Source organism: Sitophilus oryzae, unplaced genomic scaffold (genome assembly GCF_002938485.1).
Source record: "Sitophilus oryzae breed Bouriz unplaced genomic scaffold, Soryzae_2.0 scaffold_1396_pilon_pilon, whole genome shotgun sequence".
In the NCBI taxonomy this organism is placed as follows: domain Eukaryota; kingdom Metazoa; phylum Arthropoda; class Insecta; order Coleoptera; family Curculionidae; genus Sitophilus; species Sitophilus oryzae.
In genome coordinates, this window is record NW_022146055.1 from 8,152,632 (window position 1) to 8,179,409 (window position 26,778).

At 31.6% G+C, this 26,778-nt stretch overlaps 2 protein-coding genes across 2 annotated transcripts; one reads left to right on the top strand and one right to left on the bottom strand.

The window, feature by feature from the left end:
* The first annotated feature begins 1,616 nt into the window (after positions 1-1,616).
* On the top strand, positions 1,617-10,983 carry LOC115875988 (protein suppressor of forked). The gene is made up of 14 exons (XM_030891632.1): positions 1,617-1,769; positions 1,946-2,137; positions 2,222-2,254; positions 2,782-2,879; positions 2,931-3,159; positions 3,210-3,368; positions 4,640-4,831; positions 4,891-5,082; positions 5,134-5,297; positions 6,492-6,644; positions 6,728-6,922; positions 8,509-8,669; positions 8,733-8,867; positions 10,652-10,983. Exons 1-14 carry the CDS (start codon positions 1,746-1,748, stop codon positions 10,855-10,857), a joined length of 2,133 nt encoding a protein of 710 aa, XP_030747492.1. The 5' UTR covers positions 1,617-1,745; the 3' UTR covers positions 10,858-10,983.
* On the bottom strand, positions 10,843-12,824 carry LOC115875989 (nuclear speckle splicing regulatory protein 1). The gene is made up of 5 exons (XM_030891633.1): positions 12,644-12,824; positions 12,426-12,585; positions 12,029-12,233; positions 11,677-11,973; positions 10,843-11,621 (listed from the first exon to the last, which is right to left on the bottom strand). Exons 1-5 carry the CDS (start codon positions 12,652-12,654, stop codon positions 11,107-11,109), a joined length of 1,188 nt encoding a protein of 395 aa, XP_030747493.1. The 5' UTR covers positions 12,655-12,824; the 3' UTR covers positions 10,843-11,106.
* Between the last annotated feature and the right edge of the window lie 13,954 nt (positions 12,825-26,778).

Below are 26,778 nucleotides of genomic sequence, written 5' to 3' on the forward strand. Positions count from 1 at the left end.
TTGTTTTTAATAAAGTTCAATGGCGCCAATACCTTGCATCTGCGGCATTAATGTTCACAGTTCCCCCAAAAAAAAACTTAAAGAAGGACACTAACAGAAAGTGATAAACATATTTGGGCAACAGTACAAACGCAGGCGCCTGGAGTTATTATTTAAACAGTAATTGTAAAAATAATTTCGAATTATTTTCTGGAAATTATATCTATTCTACCTACTATAATTTTCTATAAATAATAATTTCTAATAATTTCTGTATTATTTTACCTGCTTATAACTGCTTATAAAATGACAGCGATCTTCATTTCATACAATTTCATAGCAATAGCAAAGGCAATAGATAGTTATTTTCTTTTATCTATGTTTCATAGCCATCGCCATGCCATCGCTGACCAAATCGCTGACGCCGTTTTTTTTTCATGTCGCATAAATTTACAGTATATAGTTTACAAGAGTTTACAGTAAACATTATTAGATTAGGCAACTTATAAAATAGGTGTGTATTGCGGGTTACCTGATTAATTTTCTAATCCTTAACATTTTATCTAACTAAGGATGGTCACAGTAAAAACAAGTCGATAATTTTTCAGTCAAATTAGGATTGATCCATTTAGTATTTATTTATTTGTTTTTTGCAAGTTATGGTGCAATAGGATAAAAAATATGAAACATATGAAAATAGCATATTGTTTTATTAGGAGTGAAAATGACACTTTCTGTGGCGAGGCTGGACGAGCGCTAGCAACTCCGACATACAGGCCATACAGCGGTGGCAAAAAAGTCATTTTTACTCCGAATAGAACATTCTATTTCTGTTTAACAGTTTCAAACGGTCCAAATAATATAAAAAAGATTTAAAAATCATTCTTTGTATGTAATTATATATCGAAAAACAATGGTTACGCTCGTTGAACTTCCCACTTTATGTCAGTTTAATAATTTATTTTCGTACTTTTATGCTTAGGCTTAAAAGTGCTCTACTTTTATGCCTAGGCGTTAAAATAACTTTTTTATATTGTTAATCGTCGCAAAAATGAATACTTTTGTGACGTTTGAAAAAAATATACATTTTTCTTTCACCAAACCAAACCAAACCAAACTCGGGAGATACAACGATCCATTCATAAAACGCTCTAAAACTTCATCACACATTGGTTTGCGAAAATCAACGAGTGCGAAAGAGAATAGACAAAGAAAAATATTAAATATCTTTGGCTGTAGGTGATTTTCAGTAGCTTGGAAAATTCTAGCTACAGGAAAATTGTATTTGATGTCCGTATATCATAATCTTTTATGTTTAATTATACAAAACCAATTGTAATACAAATACACAAAATAGAATAAATTACATATTAGCATAGTAATATCTGTGGTAATATGAAAGATAACATTAAAATATTAGGAAATATTACAGATAACATAGTGATTTAAAAACATAGCAATTTACAATAATAAATAATAATTAACATAGTAATTTACGCAAATTACTATGTTATCTGTGATTTGGAAAAATATGTTTCATTCTAGATTCTAGATGTTAATCGATAATTAGTAAGCATCGATGTAGTTTTACTTTACTAGTCGACAGCGCGCCATCTATACTTCATTTACTTGTCATCGTCGCCATTTTGCTTTTATTCGTGATCTGTCAAAACCTGAAGTTCAATATTTGTTGCTATAGTGTGTTTACGTTTTACGATCCTGTAAAATAAAATAGGAATTGTTTTGTGAAAAGTAAGAAATACAAAATGAATGAAGAGCGCTTGCACATTGTAAGTATTTAGTTTTACTTCCCTATATTGTTTTAATCTTGTTTAATAAATGATTTTCCGAAATCAATAAAAGAATGGAAGGCAACAATTTTACACTTTATTCAAATAAAATCGAGATTATCATAACTAATACCTATTTATTATTATATTTTATTGCATATGTTTACTTATTTCAGGACTGGGGTAATGATAAACTCTATAGAACACAAAAACAAGTTGAGAAAAATCCTTACGACTTGGAAGCATGGTCAATCCTGTTGAGAGAGGCACAAATAAAACACATTTCTGAAGTTCGAGCACTTTATGAACATCTAATCACTATTTTTCCCAGTGCTTCTAGATACTGGAAAATTTATATAGAACATGAGGTATGGCTATATTATGCTTTAATCGTAAATAGACAAAAATTTAAAAAACTACATACCTAACTATTATCATTTCTCTCTTTCCAGATAAAATCTAGAAATTTTGAGAGGGTCGAGAAGGTAACAAAATTTAAATATTTAATTTCTTTTTTAATATTTAGAATATTTTTTGAAGATAATAAACTAAAGTATTTTTTTATAAATGGATTTTATTCGGATATACTTCTAAACTGTGTTTCAAACTGGGAGGAATTATTTTTGGTCATGTTAAATGTTTTATTTTCTTTCTTATTATTAATTAATATTTTTATTTCAATCAGAGTGTAGCTGTATTTACTGTCTAAATAATGTGATTAAAAGTATTCTTTCTGGTTTAGATCCCTATATTGTTTTAAATTGAATCATTCTTGCTAATCATTTGTTAATGAAATTAAGAGTACTTTTGTCTTTTTAAATCCTTAAGACCTACTACAATCCTTAGTTTCCCTAATATACTAAAATATTTGAAATAAACACTGTGCAATGTAGATGTGTTTTATTATGCGCCAGTACTCTTTTCTCATTAACCAATGCTTTAAAACTGATTATAATGTTTTGAGTAAAGTAATTGTATTAAGTCGCTACATAGATCAATATTTGTTTAACAGCTTTTTCAAAGATGTTTAATGAAGATATTAAATATAGAATTGTGGAAATTATATCTAACTTATGTTAAAGAAACGAAAGCTTCTTTGCCAACCTACAAGTAAGTTGCATAAAAAGTATTAGAATAATTTACTAACACTTTAATTTCTAGAGAAAAAATGGCTCAAGCATATGATTTTGCTTTAGATAAAATAGGAATGGATATTCATTCCTATGCTATATGGAATGATTATGTTAATTTTCTAAAAGGTGTGGAAGCTGTAGGCTCATATGCAGAAAATCAAAAAATATCTGCTGTTCGGAAAGTGTATCAAAGGGGTATAATTAATCCAATGACTGGAATGGAAACATTTTGGAAGGATTATATAGCTTTTGAACAGGTAATTATTTATGTTTTATTCATACACAGATATGATTCTATATATTGTAGGGTATAAATCCAATAATTGCTGAAAAAATGAGCATAGAAAGAAGTAGAGATTATATGAATGCTCGAAGAGTAGCTAAAGAGCTTGAAGTTCAAATCAGGGGCATTAATAGAAATGCTCCCAGCATTCCACCTTGTGGTACTCCTGAAGAAAGGAAACAAGTAAGCATGGATGCCAAGTTTTTTAAACAATTTATATGTAAAAAACAAACGTCAATGCATTTTTTTTAATTTAAAATTGTTTTAAATATATTTTCTTATAGTCAAAGTTTCACTGTAATCAAATAATATCATTAATTTTTCTCTTACCTTTACTATCTAAATTAGCAAATATAATATTTTTATATGCATGTACCACTAGCGTGTACTAAAAAATATACTACTATATGATTAAAAAAAACGGTGGCGGCGATGGCTATGAACTGAATATCGATGTTATTTTATATGTAAAATTATATGGGGAATGTCATCGATGTTTATTTTCAAGCCAACTGGACGCCGTTTTTTTCGATCATAGGGTATTAATTACTATGCTATAAAATATTTAAGTTCATATGGCCTTGAAGCTACTGAAAAATATTCTTTAGGTTTGGGACTTAACTGTTTCTCCTTTATTATTAAACTATAAACATATTTAACAACTTATTCCCTGCAGAGTTTATATGTTGGAGGCAGATACCGAATTCGGCCTATGTCCGAAATAATTAGACATATGGCGATTATAATTAAATATACCTACCTATATCCACAAAATTACGCGGAAGAGTTTTGATTGCATTGGTTTCAACTTCTATGTGGGGGTTGTTGTTATATTATACCAAAAAAAGATTAACCCCCTCTGCAAAGAAGTTATATAAAGACTATTATTTATAACCACGAAGTTGCACGCATCTGGCAAGTTTAGTACGGACAAATCGCCATATGTCTAATTATTTCGGACATAGGCCGAATTCGGTATCTGCCTCCAACATATACATTTTGTAGGGACCAGTCAGATCTACTATAATATTGCAATATCCTAAAATTAAGAAATTGGCTCTTATCAAGTTTCTCCCCTGGACCGTTCATGTTATTTCCTTCGCCTTTTTGTCATGAAAACCCTCTTCATAACAAAATTTTCTAAAATTTATAGGAATTATTTTATTATATGATCATAATATTAAATCAATGATTTATTGTTCCAAAATTCCTCTTGCTAACAACATTATTACATATTTCAAAATGACTGTAAATATTTATGTTCACACTCTTAGATTTTCATATTAATTTTACGTAACAATTTTGTTTTAACATAGCTAAACTCTCAATATTTAATTTTTCTACTGAATTTTCGTGAAATGTGGATAACAGTGGATACATTTCTATAACAAATAATGAATTAATTTTGTGCTACTTAAAATTTTAATGTATTGTTTAATATTATTTTTTCATAGGTTGAATTGTGGCAAAAATACATAGCATGGGAAAAAAGTAACCCTCTGCGTACAGAAGACACTGCTTTACATACAAAAAGAGTTATTTTTGCACTGGAACAATGTTTGCTTTGTTTAGGACACCATCCGGATATATGGTATCAAGCTGCCCAGTTTTTAGAACATAGCAGTAAAATTTTAACCGAAAAGGGGGTAAAACGACTTATATAATATAAAATTACTATTTTTTGAACAATATAATATGTTTTCAGGACGTAAATGCTTCAAAACACTTCAGTGAAGAAGCTGCTAATGTATTTGAGAGAGCTACCAGTACTCTATTAAACAAAAACATGCTTCTCTATTTTGCGTATGCCGACTACGAAGAGGGACGTTTAAAATATGAAAAAGTGCATCAGATTTATACTAAATATTTAGAGATTGAGGATATTGATCCCACTCTTGTATGTATGATAGTAATTTAATAGAAAAATCATTTATTTTTAATTATTTAGGCTTATATACAATACATGAAGTTTGCAAGAAGGGCAGAAGGTATCAAGTCTGCTAGAGGAGTATTTAAGAGAGCTAGAGAAGACCAGAGGGCAAAATATCATATGTTTGTTTGTGCTGCTCTTATGGAATATTATTGCTCAAAAGATAAAAATATAGCTTTTAGGTAAATATATTTTGCAGGAAATTAAAAAAAATTGTTCTAGAATATTTACTTAGTGGTAGGGATGTTCGGTCCTAAGATTTCAGTACCAGTATCCGGTACCACGAAATACCGGTCCTACAACCGGTATACCGGTCCCACCAATTAGATCGGTTGAACCGGTATACCGGTTGGACCGGAAAACCGGATGGACCGAAAAATCGGTTTGACCAGATGAACTGGAATATCGGAAAGACCGAAATAACAGTTTTGGTCGTTGTGCCGGTGAGGATAGGCGAGGTGACCTCAGGATAACATATTAAAAAATGTAAATAGAAAGTTCTCGTGCCTGTAACGTTAAGTAAATACGATAACGTAATAAATACGGTATTTATTACGTTTGAGGGATAAATTAAATTTCTCGGAATATATCCTAAATCTATCCTTTACCGTTATAATGTTATTGATATAACTTAGGATTCTCATTGTTTATGTTCATATTTCCGGCATATTCTGGATTTCTTGTCCAACATTCTCTTTACTTATGAAAAATGAAAAAAGTACTGGAAGCTGCTATTCTTGGAGATATAAATGGAGCGGAAATAAGATGCTATTTTACATATATTAAATAATAGAGTAGACGCTATTGAATATCGGAGTTTTACGGACATTTTAATTTATATAATATACATGAGTGATCAATGAGTAAGATGCTTTACTGGAATTTTAGATATACAAAAAAAAAGACTAGATTACTAGACTACAAATGCCTTAAACATACATCAAAATAAACTACATTGCATGTTCCTGAATGGTCGAAAAAAAACGGCGTTTGGTTGTCTTGGAAATGAATATCGATTACATTCCCCATATAATTTTACATATAAAATGACAGCAATCTTCATTTCATAGCCATCGCTGACCCAGTTTTTTTTCGATCATACGGTACTTAGAGTAGAACACAATCAGCTTTGCACAAAAACCAGTACTGAAATCTTTTATACAGGTTTTATGATTTTCATATTTTCATGAATCTATTTTTCTATACCGATTGAAACTGGTCTTCCGGTATCGATTGAAACCGGTCTTTTGGGACCAATTTAAACCGGTCTTCCGGTCCTGGTACCCGGAATACCGGAAGACCGAACATGCCTACTTACTGGTATCTTTTTGTAAAATAATTAATTAGTTATTAAACATGAAATATCTCGTTTTTAGAATTTTTGAGTTAGGTTTGAAAAAGTTTGGAGATGTTCCTGAATACATTACCTGTTATATTGACTATTTGTCCCACTTAAATGAAGATAACAACACTAGAGTATTGTTTGAGAGAGTTTTATCTTCTGGGAGTCTTGAAAATGAAAAATCTGTGTAAGCATTTAATAATAATTTATTCTTTTAAATTTTATGATACACAATTATAACTAAAACATTACTTACGTTACGTTTTTCAGCGATATTTGGAATAGGTTTTTGGAATTTGAATGCAATATTGGAGATTTACAGTCTATAGTAAAAGTGGAGAGGCGAAGAGCGGAAGTGTTATCAAAAATTAAAGAATTTGAAGGAAAAGAAACAGCACAATTAGTAGACAGATACAGATTTTTGGATTTGTTTCCTTGTACTCCACAAGAATTGAAAAGTATAGGGTAATATTTTTTCTGTTTCATTAAAATTATACCTACTAACATTTTGTTGTAATTTTTATTATACAGTGTATGCCGTAAGTAAGTTCATATTAAATGGAAAAAGCTGTACTTCCATTATCTAAAAGTAAAAAATCTGACATTCTAGACAAAAAAAATGTTGGGTTTAATTTTTTTATCATAGGAAAAAGTTTTTACATATCAACGGTAGTGTAGTGAATTCTGGACAACTTTTCTCTTTAAAACATTTCAATATCTTTTCAGCTAACCCAACATATTTCATAGTCTGTTTATTCAAAGCTTAAAGAGCATTCTATGAATTTTCACCATAAGAGCTGACAAGAGTCAGAATATTACATGGTATAATATGTATATCAAATATGTACTGATTATTTTCGTTTCTTTCAATAACTCATTTAATCTTTCATCTTAATTATTTGTAAGCTTTTGGCGCACACTGTATTTATCAGAGGCAGTAATGGGGTAAATTATTGTTCCCAGCTATGATTTGATTTATGTAAAATTTATTTGTTTTGTTATACACTCAGATGCAAAAAAAAAACGCTATGGGCAAAATTTTGGCCAAATTTAAAGCGTTATATTTTTGTTAATTTTAGCCCTATTTTCATGAATTTATTAACAAACTGTATATAATTATACCAACTTTAATTGGTAAACTCAGTTTTTTATAAACTTTAGTATTTGGCATATTATACAGGGTTAATCGAGGGGTTGTTTTTTTACTCTAACTTTGACACACCCTGTACAATAATTTCATGTGTAAATTTCCCTAAAATATAATTTTACGGTCAGAACCATGGCTACTGAGCATTTTGTTTTTTGGATCATGTCAATACATGCCTTGGTTAATTTTTAAGAGCGAAATGAACTTGCCACCAACAATTTGCAATTTTTTCAATTATGATTTTTTTTGATTTTTTTTTCAATATGACAAGGCAGCTTTGGTGATTATTGTGAACTATATACTACTATGAACTGCCCATTATGCTCGACGTTTGGGAAATGCTTGGCAGAAGGGTTAGAAGTCGCGAAACGGTACCAGCTTCATTAAATGAACTTCGCTTGGTTCTTAAAGAAAAGTGGAAAAGCATAACGCAATATGATATATGCCTCAATGACAGTATGAATGGACGTATACAGGCAGTTATAACCATAGCAGCCAGGGGAGGCAATACAAAGTATTAGGGTAATTTTTCTCTTAAAAATTAACCAAGGCATGTATTGACATGATCCAAAAAACAAAATACTCAGGAGACATGGTTCTTACCGTAAAATTATATTTTAGCAAAATTTACACACGAAATTATTGCACAGGGTGTTTTACAGTTAGGATAAAAAAAAACAACCCCTCGATTAACCCTGTATAATATGTCAATTACTAAGGTTTATAAAAAACTGAGTTTACAAACTAAGGTTGATATAATTTTATACAATTTGCTAAAAAATTCATGAAAATAGGGCTAATAATAACAAAACTATAACACTTTAAATTTGACGAAAAATTTCTCCGTTGCGTTTTTTTGCATCTGGGTGTATATTGTTTTGTTCTATTGTTCTATTATTTGTAGGTATACTGAAGTAATAAACGTTACTGGTGCTGGCAAAAATCATATCCTTCAATCCATAATGAACCAGGATTCTGAGATGCCTCTGCCCACCCCTGACTACTCTCAGATGATCCCATATAAACCAAAGAGCAATCCATTGCCTGGTGAACATCCAGTACCAGGTAAATGTTTTAATAGTTTAGAGAAATAAAATACTAAATATGCATTTTATATACTTGTTTTAGGAGGAACATTTCCTATGCCCCCCACTGCAGCACATTTATGCACATTATTACCCCCACCTCACTGCTTTAGAGGTCCATTCGTTCATATTGATATAATGATGGATATATTTAATAGAATTCATTTACCGGAAAAAGGTTTGTATACAATATCCATTTTTACTGTGGCAAAAAAAGAGTAAGACAACTCTGGCGCTAGATATGTGAAAGTTTTTTTTCGTTCTATTGAGTTTCATTATTTTTTCTCGCGTTATTTAGTTATTTCCTATATCGTGTTTACTAACGCTTTCGTTCAAGCCAAAAATAACTAGATAGTGAATAAAAATATATGTTCCATGGTAGAGTGCATTAAGTCTCTGTTAAAAATATTTAATTTTTAAAATATATCAATATTTTGGAATTTAGTCTATTTTAAACCTTATTTAAACCATTTCAAAGGTTGTGGGTTCGGATCCCACAGCCGGCATTTCATCGGCCGACTATTTTTAATAAAATAAAAATAGCTTGGGTACCTAGGTCGACTCAGCCTTAAATGAGTACTTAGGATGTACAGTGGCGTGCAGTACCATTTACAGTAGGGTAGGCAACAGAATAAAAAATATGAAAAAAAACTAAAAAAACGTATGTATTACATAATATATATATGTACAATGTACGTATATAAAATTTACTGTCTAACGTATTTTAACTTTAAACTCAAACTAAAGAAAATTCAAATAACAGCAAATAAATTTAATTATTGTATATTGATGTAAAACGAATAATCTGTCTATTATTCAATCATTATTTCTTCCCGATAGGCGACTCAACGACTGGCGAATTAGCTAAAACAATAACCGTACACAATATTGTCAGATTGCCAATTGCCACTGCCTAATAGATTTTATGTACCAAAATGATTTTACAGTCAAATAAAATAATAAATGAAATCATTTGGAAACAAATACAGATGACAGACAAGCAAATTTCTAATTTGCTACATAATACAAATCTTTCTAAAACAGTTATTTAAAATTGATCATATAAAATAACATGGACTGTTTCTTACATAGTTCTGTGATAACATCGGAACTGACAGTACCGCATCGGCGGGATCGAGACATCGGGTGCATCCGTGCTGCGGTAACGCACTGCTTTTGCTTGTCCATATCCATGTAATGTTAAGTTGCGGCCGTGCGTTCGATTTCGAATAATGGGATGCGTTTTTTAGGTAATAATAAGACGTTGAACAGGTGGCGTTTGTTTTGTATGATGTTTCCGGCTTTGCAACCGTAATAAACACAATACTAACTTACTATTTAGAAAAATAAAACAATGTAGGTCGCATTGTAGGATTTGTAGGTAGATATATAATGAAAATTGATCAGATAAATATATTTTTATTTTGCGTCTGTCTTGAATAAATTGAAGGGTAGGCAATGCTTTTTTGCCTATATGTAATGCACGCCACTGAGGATGTACAATCCTGAGGTAATAATAGGCGGTTGAAGCGTAGTGCTAGACACATTGTATCCTTGTATACTGAACGGCTCTAGTATGGCAAGCTGTACCTTGCTACTCCCAAGGCGTTAAACGCTACATACGGGATCTATTATTATTATTATTTAAGTTTTAGGCTATCCCACTAGTACATACATTTTAAGCAGCCTTTAAACTAAATTGAAATTAATTTTTTAAACATAATTAAAATCTAACAAATTTTTTTGGAATATTCCGTCAGTCATCCATAATGAATATATCAATACATTCAACCAATAAATACAAATAAGTAATAAGTATTTCATTAAAAGACGGAGCTCTTTTGGGTGTTAAAAATAATTATAGCTTAGATAAACATAAATGAGTTGGTATGTTTAAACTCCACAAATATTTAAACATCATTACCTCAGTTTATCTATATTGCTTTAACACATCTTTATTAGTTCCAGCTCCAACCCAGCATGGGGATATTCGTTTATTTGATATAGCCAAATCAGTACACTGGATAATAGAAGAAAATGGAGGACTGGGCCTTAAAAGGAGGAAAAAGTTGGGAATATCAATGGAGGGATCAGATGATGAAGACATGCATTTACCGCCGTCAAATGATATATATCGACAGAGACAACAAAAGAAAGTTAGAACATGAAAAGTATATTTAATGTTTCTTTTATAAGCCATTATTTCCTTAGAGAAATATGGCCCTTATATATGTGGCTTTTTATAGATTATTGTAACAAAAGAATAATGTTTTTTTAAATAAATATTACAAATAACTATCTACACATATTTATAATTTTTCTATTTTAAATATCATTGCTGCACTAAATGGTATTTTATCAGGTATCCATACTTATTAAAAAAAACATTTAAATGATCTTCTAGAAAGGTATTCTTTCTAAACACATTCTATTGCATCTCTAGCAGCTTTCCTTTGGAAGTACCTTTTCACAGCTTCATCATAAGCTTCACCAACTGTTCTCTTTTTCCAAATATCAATTTTGGGTTTTGGAGGTTCTTTTATTTCATCTTTTATATCGTCATCTTCCTTAGTGTCTACCTTTTCACTTGATTCCTTATCGTCCCTATGATCATTCTTCTTGGCTAAAGCTGCGTTATCACTTAAAACGTTTCCTTTTTCTGGAAGTTTTAGCTTTTCCCCTTCATGCTCAATATTTCCATCTTTTTGGTCAGATTTTTTATCGTTTGTGTTTTTCCCTTCTTTATCACTTTCAGATGAAGAATCTATGCTAAAATCTGAATCGGCATCTAAATTTGATGGTAAATGTTCTTTTTTTACTTCAACTTTTTCTTCCTCTGATTCAGATTGAGACTGTAAATCTGATCTTTTGCGAGATCTATATTTTCTTTTCTTGCTCTTAGTGTTCCTTATAGTTTCATTATCATCAGAACCTGTAAAAATAAAAACGTGAGTAATGTGAATAAGTATTAATATATTGGTACCTACCTGACGCATCTTTAGATGGTCCAGGTGCATTTGACTGTTCTTTACTCTGTTCATCACTGTCTACTTCCTGTTTAATTTCCTTACTTGATTCATTTTCTTGTTTGATTCTGTCCTCGTAATTAATTTTCTGATCATACAAATGCCTATAAAAACCATCCAAATTACCTTGCTTTCTGACATCACCAATTGATTCCAAGTATTCTTCTCTTCTTTCTTGTTCTTCCAACGTTTTCAGTTCCTCTAATTTCTTTTTATACGCAGATGTAACAAACGATTCTTTATCTTTAAATGTTTCACCTAAAATTATATATGATAAACATAAATCTATGACAATATTCTACAATCTTTCTACCTTCTGCCTCCCTTTCTTTTTGAACCTGTTTTTCTATTCTTTTTTCGTTCTCTCTTTTTCTTCTATCTGCAGCAGCCAATAATTTACTTATGTACTTAGGTTTTTTGTCAATATCTTTTCGAGCTAATTTTGACTGAACTTTTTTCTGTGCCATTTCATCATAAATCTCGTCATATTGATAAACAGTAGGGTCTTCTTCAATAGCCTAAAAATGTCGCAGATATCAATAGAAACATTTGGTCCAAAGATTCTCTATCTTATATTTTGTTGTTTTAGAACTGCATCAAATTTAAAGTTACCAATTTTATATTTGAAGTGCTACACTCACTGCTAATTATATTTTATTTTCAAAAGTTGTTCAAATTATAAGTTAATGCAATAGCTATTTTAGACTTACCCTTTGTTGATCAATTTTATCTTGTTTGCGAACTATACCATATACTACAGGCTTTGAAACTGTAGGTGTGTCTGAATCGGAGTCATCATTAAATATAGAAGGACGGACCACAGTTCCTAAGGGTGTCTTTTTACTTTTATTCGGTAGTATTAATCCATATCTAGAAATATTAGAAATTATAAATTATATAAAATTAACAAAAAAAATCAGTAACCTACTGTTTTGACATATTTGCTACTTGACGAAAAAAAAAGAATCTCAAAATTACTCCAAGAAGGTAGGTTGGTAGTTTAATTATTAAAATTTTTCGGATGTAATAAAAACTAATGTTTAAAAACAAAATTATTTACGAAATGAAATTTTAGATTTGGAGGTTAATTGATTTGTCATTCATTTGAACTATTTTGAAATAAACATCAACTCATATAAACTACCAGAATCAGGAACTATTCAAGGATGACATGACTGCATATGAAATATAGACTGTTCGATCATATTAAATCGTGGGTCCAATAAGGACAGCGTGTTACGTCACAGGGGGACCTTTTAAAAAGTGCATTTAATTTCTTCTTCACTAAATAACATTTACGCTGTGTTAAATGTGTGAAGTTAATTCTTTATACTTTATATTAAGTATATTCTTATATTGATTATATAAAATTAATACTGTAACGAGCGCCCCATCCCCTATTAACTTATAAAACAAAATTTCTTTTCTGATAAAGTGTTTTGCAAAAAAAATCTAACCCTGTATAGTTTTTAGTTAACGTCATCAGATAGCTTTTGAAGTATTAAGATAGGAAAGTGACATTTATTCAGAGGAATTGAATTAATTATTCCGGCCGGTCACTTCCTGTTTCACCGGAAATGACTACAACTTTTGATTTTTTAAATGGCACTCTCGGTATTTTTTTACTTTATTCGATAGAAAATAACACTCTGAAAAGAATGACATATAATATGTCAACTTTTGACATTTTCGCATATGGTTTATTTGAAATTAAAACTTGCGGTTCGTAACGAAAATTTGACTCGAAATACCAATAAGTGTGTGGTATCAAATTATTCATAAAAAAATGCTTTGAGAAAAATTTGCTTTGCTAATGAGCCACCCTCGTTCCATTTGAAAGAATTGAGATATGATTAAAAATACGATTTGAGCATTTTCTAACTGGCCAGGACACGACACTAAAAACATTAGACGATCAAATCTATTTTTCCAAGGCTTCTTGATTAAGAATTAGTGTTTTTAACATATTGGCCATGGCACTTTATTAGATTGAATTTTAAAATACGATCTTTTATTATAAGCGAGAATGTCAAAAGTTGACATATGATATGTCATTCTATTTGGAATGTCATTTTCTATCTATTACCAAATTTATACCAAAAAATTGGTTAAGGTTCGAGTCGGACTCGCGCACGAAGGATTCCGTACCATTCATTATTATCTAGACACATTAGACACTATTGTATTATAAACTTTTTTTCCCGATTTAGCTGAAATTCTGAATGCGCGTATAAGTAATTTAAAAAAAATGAAGTAACACGGCATTACTAAAAATTGTATTAATCAATAATAAATATGTAAAAAGTAAAATTAAATATGTAAAAATATGTAAAAATTAAAAAAAAACGATTATAAAAAAGTCGCCTTGACTAGGATCCGAGCCTGCCTTACTACAGCTCCAACTTACGCTCCAGCGTAAAGTTCTAACGCTTTAACCACGCGGCCAACGAGGACCTGAAAGATTCTATGTAAAATTCTTACTTCAAAGATAATGTTTAGTGAAAGTACTTTTTTATTTATAAACATTTATTTAATTTTGTTTTTAGTACTATTTGTTCTTATAGCGGCAACATAGATACATTATTTGTGAAAATTTCAACTGTCTAGCTATAACGGTTCATAAGATAGACCTTGTTACAAACGGACGGACGGACGGACAGCGAAGTCTTAATAATATGGTCAGTGGCGTAGCTAAGTAACCAAGGGCTCTGGGGCAAATTAAAAAAATGGGGCCCCACTGCTATGTAAACTGATTAGGTTTTATCAAATAAAAATATGAACTATACAAATACTTTAAAAATGCTGAGCTACTTAAGCTCTTTTTTGTGCACTGCAGGGCAGGTAATTTAATTACAATTAATACTTGGTGTAGGTTTGGCTAATAAAACGAAATAGAGAAGATTCAACGGTTTATTATATAAAGGTTGGGCCTTCCATCTGACTAAATAACAATTATATTTACAATTTTTTCCTAGCTTTAGTTTTCGCAAAAGTATCAATGACTTCGTTTAAATCCAGGCTTGATGCGGTTTTGTTTTCAATTGCTATTAGCGATAAATGTCGGAGTCGAGTTTGGCCCATATTATTTCTTAAATAATTTTTTATTATTTTTAATTTGTTAAATGACCTTTCAAGGTCGCATTCTAGCACTCCATATTTGCACATTATTTTCTTACATAATTGGTGAACAGTCCATGCTTGAGTTAGTTGAGGTAAAACTAGGTGGTAAATATTAGTAAATTGACGTGAAAAACTAGTGCCTATTATATCTGAATATTTTCTTTGGAATTCGTCACACTTTTGTAATAAAGTTGCTTCATCAACATGTAATAAAACTGTTGGTGTTAGAAAATCGAATATATGACAGACTGCACTCATACCAATAAAACGTGTATCTAATTGAGATATTACTGTGTCTAGTACATTATTGAAAATCTCAATTTTAAATATTTTTTCTCGGTTTGGAAATCCGTGATCAGCAGCTAATTCATCAAAATGTTTTTTAACTTTTCTTTGCTTTTTTTCTTGAAAATGGGTATCAATACCATATTTTCTTACAGTTTCGCTGGCTTTGCACTAGACTAATTCGAAATAATTACTATAAATTTGCAACTTTGTTTTGGTCTCTGCTAAAACTTTACTCGCCTCGCCCAAATTGACGTCGCATTTTTGTAAAGTTTTGGATGCATAATTGCTGTCGGTCAATATACTGCACATAAAACGCACATATCCCTATTCGGCAAATTTACAACACTGCCAACCTACAGAAAGAATTTAGGGGAATTCCCTAGGCATAACTTTTGAATTTCCCTCAACTGAGTTGTCATGATTAAAGTGGGGTTGCAACCTGTCATATTTATTTTGAAAATGGAAAAAATTTCCAAAAGTTCAGTTCAATCGAGATTTCTGGTAAGGATTCGAGGGTCCCCTAGGCTTGAGGGCACCGGGGCACTGCCCCGCCTAGCCCCTAGGTAGCTACGCCACTGAATAGGGTTTCCGTTTTTACCCTTTGAGTACGAAACCCTAAAAAAAACAATATTCAGTTCACTCCCTTATTCTCTTTCCTGTCCAATAATTTTTCTCAGGAATTCCAGCTTTACATCGCGCGTCGCGTCGGTTTATAATTGTCAATACCGCAAAGCAAATAACTCTTTGTTTTATCACCAGAGTTTCGAAATGGACAATTAGAAATCTTCGGCTCGTCTACCCTGGAGGTAACAGTCTTCCGTGGAGCGAATTGATTGCTCGGCTCCATGTGTCGGTGAAGATCAAAGCGCCGCGCCAAGGACATCGGTTTCGCGGTGGTTTTCCCGCCGGCTGTCCAACGACCAAAGAATCCGTGTTTACGATCGAATTAAAAGCAACGCTTCGGGAAATGTAAATTCCCGATTCGCGCTTGTCTTCTAGCTATGTCTTATGTCTTCATTTATTTTTCTCCTTGCAATATTTTAGTACTAAAAAGGTACTTCTGTGTTAAAACTTGATGAAACACAACACAACTGTATTCTGGAAACTAAAGCTTCGTTCAGAACCTCGCAATTAGTGGAATAAATTAGTGGTTTTAATTATTACACTTTATAATTTTTAGTCGGCCTGACGATGGAGAACAATCTCCGAAACCGGTCGTCGAATGGCTGTTTCGTTCGGTCTGATGAACTTAATGCAGAGAATAAGCATATATGTAGGGTTTTTTGGCCCCTTTTACCGCTACCCGTATTTTGTTTATTTATATATACCCTACCTAAGCCTTCTTAGCTCCATCTACGGCAACGTGGATGAAGCAAGCATGTTGATAATTTTTAGTTTACGATCATTTGCAATGTTTAAAAAAAACAATTAAAATTAATAAAGTATCCTAGCAACAGCTTGCGTTAGTTAGTTGTATTCATATAGAATCCTAATATTTAGCTTAGGAAACAATCAACTTTTGATTTCTAACCACAATTTCTCTTGACGGAAGATAATAAAGGCCAAAATGACATTCCTCCAAATTTTGAAGTATAATTAGTGGAAAAGTTAAAAGTTTGATAACTTTTTCTACTAATTGAAAATGTCGACCACCAATTTTGACGTTCTGAATGCTTACACTGAAATTAAAAGAACAAACTTCTATACTAATTGAAACCACTAATTTATTCTACTAATTGCGAGGTTCTGAATGAAGCTTAAGCTCATTCAGCTTTTGATTTCTAACCACATTTTCTCTGGACGGAAGATAATCCAAGGCCAAAATGACATTACTCGCAAAATTTGAAGTATACCTAATTAGTGGAAAAGTTAAAAGTTTGATAACTTTTTCTACTAATTGAAAATATCTAACACTAATTTTGACGTTCTGAATGCTTACATTGAAATTAAAGAAAGAAACTTCGAAACGAAAAGAAACGCTAATTAAAACCACTAATTTATTCCACTAATTGCGAGGCTCTGAATGCAACTTAAAGAATGAAACTTAAAATTACATTTCATATTTTTTAGATTACGATCATTTACAATATATAAAAAACACAATTAAAATTAATAGAATATCCTAGCAACAGTTTCGGGTAGTCAGTTGTATCCATAGAGAAAGCCCAATATTTAGCTTATAAAACAATAAACTTTTGATTTCTAACCTTTTCTAACCACAATTTATCTTGACGGATGATAATCAAAGGCCAAAATGACATTCCTCGCAAATATTGAAGTATAATTAGTGGAAAAGTTAAAAGTTTGTTAACTTTTTCTACTAATTGAATATTACTACCACTAATTTTGGCCTTGTGAATGCTTATATTGATATTAGAGGAATAAACTTCTCCGCTAACGGAAACCACTAATTTACTCCACTAATTTGGAATTAAAACCAAAACAAACCACAAATTTTTTGACGGATGATAATCAAAGGGCAAAATGACATTTCTCGCAAATTTTGAAGTATAATTAGTGGAAAAGTTAAAAGTTTGTTTACTTTTTCCACTAATTGAATATTACTACCACTAATTTTGGTCTTGTGAATGCTTATATTGATATTAGAGGAACAAACTTCTCCGCTAACTGAAAACACTAATTTACTCTGCTAATTTGGAATTAAAACCAAAACAAACCACAAATTTTGAAGTATAATTAGTGGAAAAGGTAAAAGTTTGTTTACTTTTTCTACTAATTGGTAATGACTACCACTAATTTTGACTGAATGCTTACACTGAAATTAAAGAAATAAACTTTTGTCAATTTTTCCAATCAAAATTCAAGATCGTGACACATGAGTTTAATATTACAGGGTGACTCTTAAATAAGTGCAAATATTTTTAGGGGTAGTATATTTCGACCCCAGAAACACATTTATGAGATTTGTTTCGCGAAAAAATAATTTTGAAAATTTGGATTTTTTTTTAGTTTTTGGTTAAAAAACTTAATTTCTTGATAATATGGCAACATAGGTAGGAGATTAAATTTACAAGAAGGAAAATCCAGAAAAGATCCAGTTCTCAAAAATTGAAGCAAAAATTTTTTTTTTGGAAATTTCAAAGTAAAATAACTGGGTGATTTTGGATTTTTGCATTGGTATCTCGGAAACCGTAAGAGATACGAAGATGGTTAAATTGGGGCAAAGTTGCCCTTTAAGATGTTCACCAAGATGCCATCAAAAAAGTTTTAAAAATTTCAAGGATTGCTGAGATTTTTGGAAAAAAGGGATTTTTTTGAAAATTAATTTTATTTTTTCCTGTCGTTACTTTTTAGAAAATCAAAAAACTAATTACACATTCTCATAGTCACTTTATTAGGGCTATCTATATATATAGTACCTATTATATATAGATAGTATTTTTAGATTTTCAAATTAGCTGATAATTTGTGAGATACAGAGGCCAACTTAATTTTATTTAAATACGGACCTGCATTTTTTATTTCAGATTTTGAAAGAACTCGGTCTCATGAGTGCAATGATATGCCACACTTAATTTTTTTTTTGTTTCGGACATTAGAACACAATTTAATTAAACTAATTTCAAGTCCGGCTCTGTTTTTTTTTAATATTTAATCAATTCATCGTTACAATATTGATAAGCTTTCAAACTTAACAATGACGTGGGGTAAAACATTGAATACGGAAAATCAAATGCAATCAAATAATAAAAAATAATATAAAATTATTGGACACTACTTGACGTCATTTTTAAAAGTTAAATACAAGTGACAATACATTTCAACATTTACAATAAAGAGTACAGAATGTATTCGGAAGTATAAGAAGAAGATTTGTTCAAAGAGCTATAAATAAGATTGAACGAAAAATGCATTTGTGCATTAGGGACGGTGGTAAGCCTTTCGAACATGTAGAGCATTAGAAACTAGTTTGTAGAAGTTAATTTATTTATAATAACTTAGATTCATATTATTCATATTATTAAATCGTACATTGAGATATCAAATTCACAATAAAAAAAGTTAAAAATAATATTTTTCAATTGCTGACCTGGATATTATTTATTTGAATCTTTCAATTGGCTCGATTCAATGTTAATTAGCACTGACCCATATTTTTACGATGAATATAATCAGATTAAATAATTTAAAAAAAACAGAGTCCTACTTGAAATTAGTTTTAATAATAATTAAATTGTTTTGTTATTGTTAAGGTACCTAAAACAAAAAAAGTATCAAGTGTGGCATATCCATTGTACTCTGGAGACCGAGTTCTTTCAAAACTTCAAATAAAAAATGCAGTATCTGCTGATAATTTGTATCTCACAAATTATCAGCTAATTTGAAAATCTAAAAATACTGTCAGATAGCCCTAATAAAGTAGCCATTAGTTTTTTGATTTTCTAAAAAGTAACGCCAGGAAAAAATAAAATTGATTTTCAAAAAAATCCGTTTTTTCCAAAAAACTCAGCAATCCTTGAAATTTTTAAAACTTTTTTGATGGCATCTTGGTGAACATTCCAAAGCACAACTTTGCTCCAATTTTTCGTATCTCTTACGGTTTCCGAGATAGCAATGCTCGTACTTCGAATTTGTAGCACCCTGTATATTAGGAAATATGTTTCTTTATATTGAGATCTACCAGCCCCGAAAATATTTGCACTTATATTTAAGGCTCACCCGGCCTGTATATATGCTTATACAATTACTGGTTTCAAAAATATTTATATAGTTTAAGTACCAAGCCGAAAACAAATGAGAATTTTTTAATGAGATTACGCTTATGCCTTCTTTTTAGATTATTTAAATAAAATCCGTTAGACAAATTGCACCTAACTAACTGAATGTGTAAACTAAAAAATAGGTTTGCGCAAATTTTGTACAAATTAGCTTGCGCAAACCAGTTTGCGCAAATTATCTGAGAGTCGAAACGGTCCTTAGACTGTTGTATCGCATCTTCGTTTTAACTTCAGGCCACTGTATCCATTTACCTTTTGATTTTCTTTTTCCCGGTTGATTTCCTCATCTATCGTTAATTACAGTTCCTTTCATACCTTTCCATGTTCCTTTAAAGCGTAATTCGCAATTTGCACACATGCATCCGGTGTCCCGACGTCGACGTTGGCGTCGATGCGGTGACGCGCGAGCGTCGGCCTGCTTCTGACGGCGCTGATATCTGCTTCGGACGTCCGACACGCGTTTTCTACGTCGGTCACGCACGTGTACTTCTGGGAGTCTCGTAATCTCATATTGCATCTTAAAGTGCAGTCGACTACTGATATAATATGTGTCTTATTTAAAATTGAATCGAATCAAAATGTACTTCATTGTTAATAATTATGTCGAAACAGCAAACTAAAGTCTGTTTAAATAAATTTGCCCAACGGATAAAAAATCCTTAACGTTTCAGGAGGTAGATATGTATATGCAGTGGCGGGCTAAGCCTGTCGGGGGCACGGGGCGGTGAAGCTAAATGCGGCCCCCGGTCTGTTTAGATAATGATATACTTCACATGATATAATCATATAATGCACATTTTGTAAAAATTGAATGACGTATGTATAACGGTTGACAAAATTCAAGTATTTATATAGGGTGTCCCAGGCTGAGCCTCCGTTAGAAGTTTCTAGAGAACTACAATATCTAGATATGAGATTTTGTGCATATCATTGTTTCATAATGAGATCTATCGATTAAAAATATTTTCAATATGGCGGCACTTTCGGAAGTACCGGAAGTTGACAGCAACTTTTTTATTTTAAATGGGCGACCCCATTTTTTATTACATACTTAAATTGTCTGTAGAATTTTATGAATTTTGATATTAAACACTCAATACCTAACGTTAACCGTTTTTGAGAAAAAAAATATTTATAATTTTTGAAGGAAAAAAACTGCCTGTCAAAAGTATGTATATAGCCTAAACGTCAAATGTAGTGATTGCCACAGCCACTGTACCATAAAGAGAAGACATTAAAAACAAATATTAAATTGTCCGAATGTCATATAATAATGGCCGCATCTGTCATGGAATTGAGCGATTAAAAAATTAACATAAATCATTTTTTTTCAAATGGAAATCCACTTTTTTTATTTCACTCGTGAAAAGGCTTTCGTTACTTTCGTTTTTAAAATTTGTTACTTTTTGACTATACACGTTACTGTACCTAAAATAAATCGTTTTTAAGTTATTTAAAATTTAGCTTTAAAGCGTATATTTTTCTTGATTTTAACCAGTAGCCTATGACAGTATATTATCGATCATCATTTCCAAGCTAACTTTGCGCTGCTTTTTCTTCGATCGTACGGTATATTATTAAAATATCAACTATTACATATCACTAAAGAACGAAAATACGAGATATATTTATATAAATACACTTTTTAAACTTTTAAACAGCAGTAGTTATAATATATGAAATTCAAATAATTCATTTTCTGACAGATGGAAATAAATTGTCTGACTGTTTGACACTTAATGTCAAAGGAAGCTAGATAAAATCAAAATCATTATACGTTTTCAAACTAAATCTTAAATAACTTAAAAACGATTTATTTTAGGTATAGGTAAAATTGGAAAACCTTTTCACTAGTGAAATAAAAAAAGTGGGTTTCCATTTGAAAAAAAATTATTTATGATAATTTTTTAATCGCTCAATTCCATGACAGCTGCGGCCATTATTATATGACATTCGAACAATTTAATTTTTGATGTCTTCTCTTTATTGTACAGTGGCTGTGGCAATGACTAAATTTATTGTATTATGTTTTATGTTAATGTTGTATTATGTATATAAATTTATTGCTAATATTGTATGACATTTGAACAATTTAATTTTTGACATAGATAGCTACATATCCCTTCTTTAGGTCATAGCGGCTTTAGTCGTTGGGGCTAAATTTGACTTTTAGGCTGTACAAATTTTTTTGACAGGTAGTTTTTTTCGTCCCAAAATTTTAAATATTTTTTTCTTAAAAATGCTCCCAGGGAAATACCGCGACAAAATATCGCGATTTTGTAAGTCCTCCAAGATCCGAGGGGCCCCCTTGCTGTCCCAGGCCCGTGGCCCCCGTTATACTAAAGACTTCACTGCTCATCATCAGTAATGAAGCTAGAATACAACTCATGATGTGCATTGGTTGTAATTTAAAATGTCTATTCAGTAAAAATAAATAATGAATCCATTGAAAAATAACTTAAAAATTAAAATAAATAAATTCAGTCAGAATTTATTTAATTAAAATAAATAAATTCAGTTCATTCAAACAAAGAAAAAAAATACCCCTTGATTTAATTTCCTAAATAGAAAATGCCATTGACAATTACTGGTGCCCGATAATTGATAATTAAGTAAATATCTGCTTCCATTTATACTGTTTATAGTTGGCGTATGGTTTGCATACGCCACCTACAAACTTCTTTATAACTACTGAACACATATTGGCCTTGTTTGCCAGTTGAATAAAAAATTACTTATTAAGATTCGGAGCCCCCCTAAAAGAAGGGGACCGGGGCGGACCGCCCCTTCCGCCCCCCCCCTTAGTCCGCCACTGTGTATATGTATATCACAGAGAACATAATATCTGTTCCTCCGATGTATATCCTCCATATATCCTCCCGTCGGCGTCGCCTTCTTATGAAGCAAAGAAAAAACACAAGGAACAAATAAAAAAAACTATTTAAAAGAAGCAAAGAAAAAACACAAGGAACAAATAAAAAAACTATTTAAAATATCTAAATGCAACTATTCAAGAACTCTTTAGTTTTTTTTAGCAGATATGGCTATTATACAGCGCCGTAGCGTGGTGTCAATATAAGGTAAGGTTGCCAACCGTCCTTGATTTCCGAGGACAGTCCTCTTTTTGATCGTACTGTCCTCTTTTCTCTGGCGCATCGAAAAAGTCCTCTTTTTTACACACCAAACTCAAAATCTATCAAATCATCATCTATCACAACAATGCTTAATAAAACTGCTAATGTGGCAACAGATTTTTTTGCTAGCTCCACATAATTTTGCTAGCTCCACTCCTTCATTCAGAAAAGAAACATTTAGGTACGTTTACGTACAAGAAATATTGGTGGATGCGTCAAGAAAGTAAAAAAAAAACATTTACGTATAACGTTTACATAACTTTTGGGTAAACTCTTGACATTTGAGCGAGATTTAAACATTTTTTTGCCTGCTTTTTTCTTATACTCGAGTCCTCTATTTTCAATTTTGAAAGTTAGGAACCTTAATATTAGGGGATGTAACTGCAATTCAAGACTGCAATTAACATTTTACCAATATAATACAGTTTTTCTGCTTTTTTCTTAGTAAAGTCTTTAATTTTGATTTTTTTTTTATTTTTTAATGAAATAAGCAAATTCTACAATATTAGTATCTGTTTTCTTTTAAAATTTGTTACATCTTTAAAAATAATCTAAAATGTCAATATTCCATGGGTATATTGATAAATGAGGTCTAAATTATAAAAAATGCATTTTCTACGAAAACTTGAAGAGATAGGTAAGAAGGTATAGTACAATTAGAGATAGGTATAATACAATTTGATAGACAATTAAATTAAGTTATTGCCGTTTAAACTAGTTTAAAGCTAGTAATTATTCAATATAAATTTGTAGACACTCTGTATAAGGTAGTATTTTGTTTGTTATTTCAAAACAATATCTGATGAATAAATAATCTTAAGTAAATATTTAGTATTAAAAACTTTGATACCCTTGGAGAAATGAAGCCTTAAATTTTTTCCTGCAATTTCATAAAATTAAAAATATTTTATAAACGATAAGGTTTCAGTGTGATAAACCTTAATCAAATTTACCTTTATTTCAATCGTAGAATGTAAAAATAGAATAATATACAGGGTGTTTCATTTAAAAAAAATGCAACTAAAATATTTTTTACTTGTTTGGGACACTGATCGATTTTGAATTTAGTAAAAATATTTTTAAATTGTAGCTTTAATAGTCCTTCAACGAACCCAAAACTAACAATACTCCGTGTCGTATGTGGTGAACAACCCTGTATAACTTGTATATAGAAGCGCGTTTTGATTTTTAGGACTTAGGACAAATGAAATTATATTTTCCTGTTTTTTTTTAAATTTTCTCTAATAACGGCATGGAAATTTGAAAAAGCATAAACAGGATTAATCATTATAGAACAAGAATTTTTTTTGTGAAAAATTCATTTTCTCATAATGTCGATAATAAAAGAGGTTTTCTCTTGTACAGAAAATCCGGGGACATACAGTATATTTTTTATGATTTAATTAAAAATGTATAGTTTTCAGACAGTTCTTATACTTGTAGTAGAAGAGTTCTTGCAAAATTTCATAGTTCTAGGTCAACGAAAAATATCCTATACATTTTGACTCCCGTGAGAGTGTCGAAATATACGTTTTTTTGGCTCACAAACGGCCGTATCTTCTTTTTACGTTACCTTAGAAGTTTGATTTTTTCACTGCTTCAAGAGACTGTAGACCTGAGTATATGGTTGTAATTTCAACTCGATACCCCCAGGCGTTTCAGAGATAAAGCATCTTGTCAAACAGACAGACGGACAGATCACAGTTTTTTCCTTTTTACGAGAAGGTACGGAACCTTAAAAAGAAAGGCAACCATCAATATCTTTTCTTACGTTATTGCTTTTTACACCCAATATGTTGGATTAAATACACACATCAAAATGGTCTAGGGGACAAAGGTGAAACTGCCGTAATTCTAAAAAAAAGTGTGATGACAGCAATAATTTAGTTCAACATGACTTTAATGATATCCCATATAACAATACATATATTATCATTACCAATAAAAGGATAAGAGACACGACCCGTTATATACCTACCACCCACATAATCGATGCAAAATAAACGAGTACGTATACGAGATAATAAAAAACCCTGCAGAGGCATTCCGCCGCACCAACACGGTCGGCTTTAACGGGGGAACGAATCAAAAATTCTGCCCCCTATCCACCCTTAAATATCTCGCCTATCCCTCGGGACCGATTCCAAACAAGACCGGGCCAGACATAACACTATCGTTCAACGTCAGCAGAAACGAACATTCGGTCAACTGGGCCTCGGGGACCCGAAGGGCCAGAGTTGGAACAGGGATGGCCGGCGAAATCTCTGACGGAAATGATGTATGGATTATATAGTTGCGTATGTTTATCTATTTTTTATCGGGCGGCATATTTATTGCTGTTCGGGTGTTGAAAAATTGGATATTTATGCGCTAAATATGTTAGGCTTTTGAGTGATTCAGTTGGTTTTAAAAATTCCGACCGTAGCGCTCGATATGGCAGAAATTAGAAGTTTTCGCTCTTTAATTCACACAGTTGCGATGTTGATCGCATTGAAATATTATTAGAATAGTGGCTTTATCCTAATATTTAAGTATTTTAGATTTTAATAGTGCAGTTATTGAAACTAAGTATAAAACACTCAGGTATGGGGTTTGTGTGATGTAACGATGTTTCGGGTAGTAAAAATTAAGTGAAAAGGACCTGAACTGGGCGTCGCGACGCTTTGTGTTGTGACAATTTCAAATGTTAATAAAATTGTCGAGAAAATGTTAACACGTAAAGGAGGGTGTAATTACGTGGTTGTTGGGTATATACATTCAATAACTTAACTTTGCCGAATATTCAACTCTCCCGAAACGACATTTTATAGCTTTACAACTTCTCCCACCGATTTGATCAAAAGCAAAAATTGATTCAAGCAGCTCGACAAAACAAGTGAGTCAAAAAAATGTTAACCCGTAAAGGAGGGCGTAATTACGTGGTTGTTGGGTGCAATAACGTTCAATAACTTAACTTTCCCGAATATTCAACTCTCCCGAAACGACATTTTATAGCTTTACAACTTCTCCCACCGATTTGATCCAAAGCAAAAATTGATTCAAGCAGCTCGACAAAACAAGTGAGTCGAGAAAATGTTAACACGTAAAGGAGGGCGTAATTACGTGGTTGTTGGGTGCAATAACATTCAATAACTTAACTTTCCCGAATATTCAACTCTCCCGAAACGACATTTTATAGCTTTACAACTTCTCCCACCGATTTGATCAAAAGCAAAAATTGATTCAAGCAGCTTGACAGAACAGGTGAGTCGAAAAAATGTTAACACGCAAAGGAGGGCGTAATTACGTGGTTGTTGGGTGCAATAACATTCAATAACTTAACTTTCCCGAATATTCCACTCTCCCGAAACGACATTTTATAGCTTTACAACTTCTCCCACCGATTTGATCAAAAGCAAAAATTGATTCAAGCAGCTCGACAAAACAAGTGAGTCGAAAAAATGTTAAGACGTAAAGGAGGGCGTAATTACGTGGTTGTTGGGTGCAATAACATTCAACAACTTAACTTTCCCGAATATTCCACTCTCCAGAAACGACATTTTATAGCTTTACAACTTCTCCCACCGATTTGATCAAAAGCAAAAATTGATTCAAGCAGCTCGACAGAACAGGTGAGTCGAAAAAATGTTAACACGTAAAGGAGGGCGTAATTACGTGGCTGTTGGGTGCAATAACATTCAATAACTTAACTTTCCCGAATACTCCACTCTCCCGAAACGACATTTTATAGCTTTACAACTTCTCCCACCGATTTGATCAAAAGCAAAAATTGATTCAAGCTG

Coding starts and splice junctions, on each gene's coding strand:
- LOC115875988 (XM_030891632.1), top strand. CDS start 1,746: ATGAATGAAGAGCGCTTGCACATT. Junction 5,083..5,133: donor AGGATATTGATCCCACTCTT/GTATGTATGATA, acceptor TTAATTATTTAG/GCTTATATACAATACATGAA. Junction 8,670..8,732: donor TGGTGAACATCCAGTACCAG/GTAAATGTTTTA, acceptor TACTTGTTTTAG/GAGGAACATTTCCTATGCCC.
- LOC115875989 (XM_030891633.1), bottom strand. Junction 11,974..12,028: donor AAAAGAAAGGGAGGCAGAAG/GTAGAAAGATTG, acceptor ATATAATTTTAG/GTGAAACATTTAAAGATAAA. Junction 11,622..11,676: donor ACCATCTAAAGATGCGTCAG/GTAGGTACCAAT, acceptor TTATTTTTACAG/GTTCTGATGATAATGAAACT.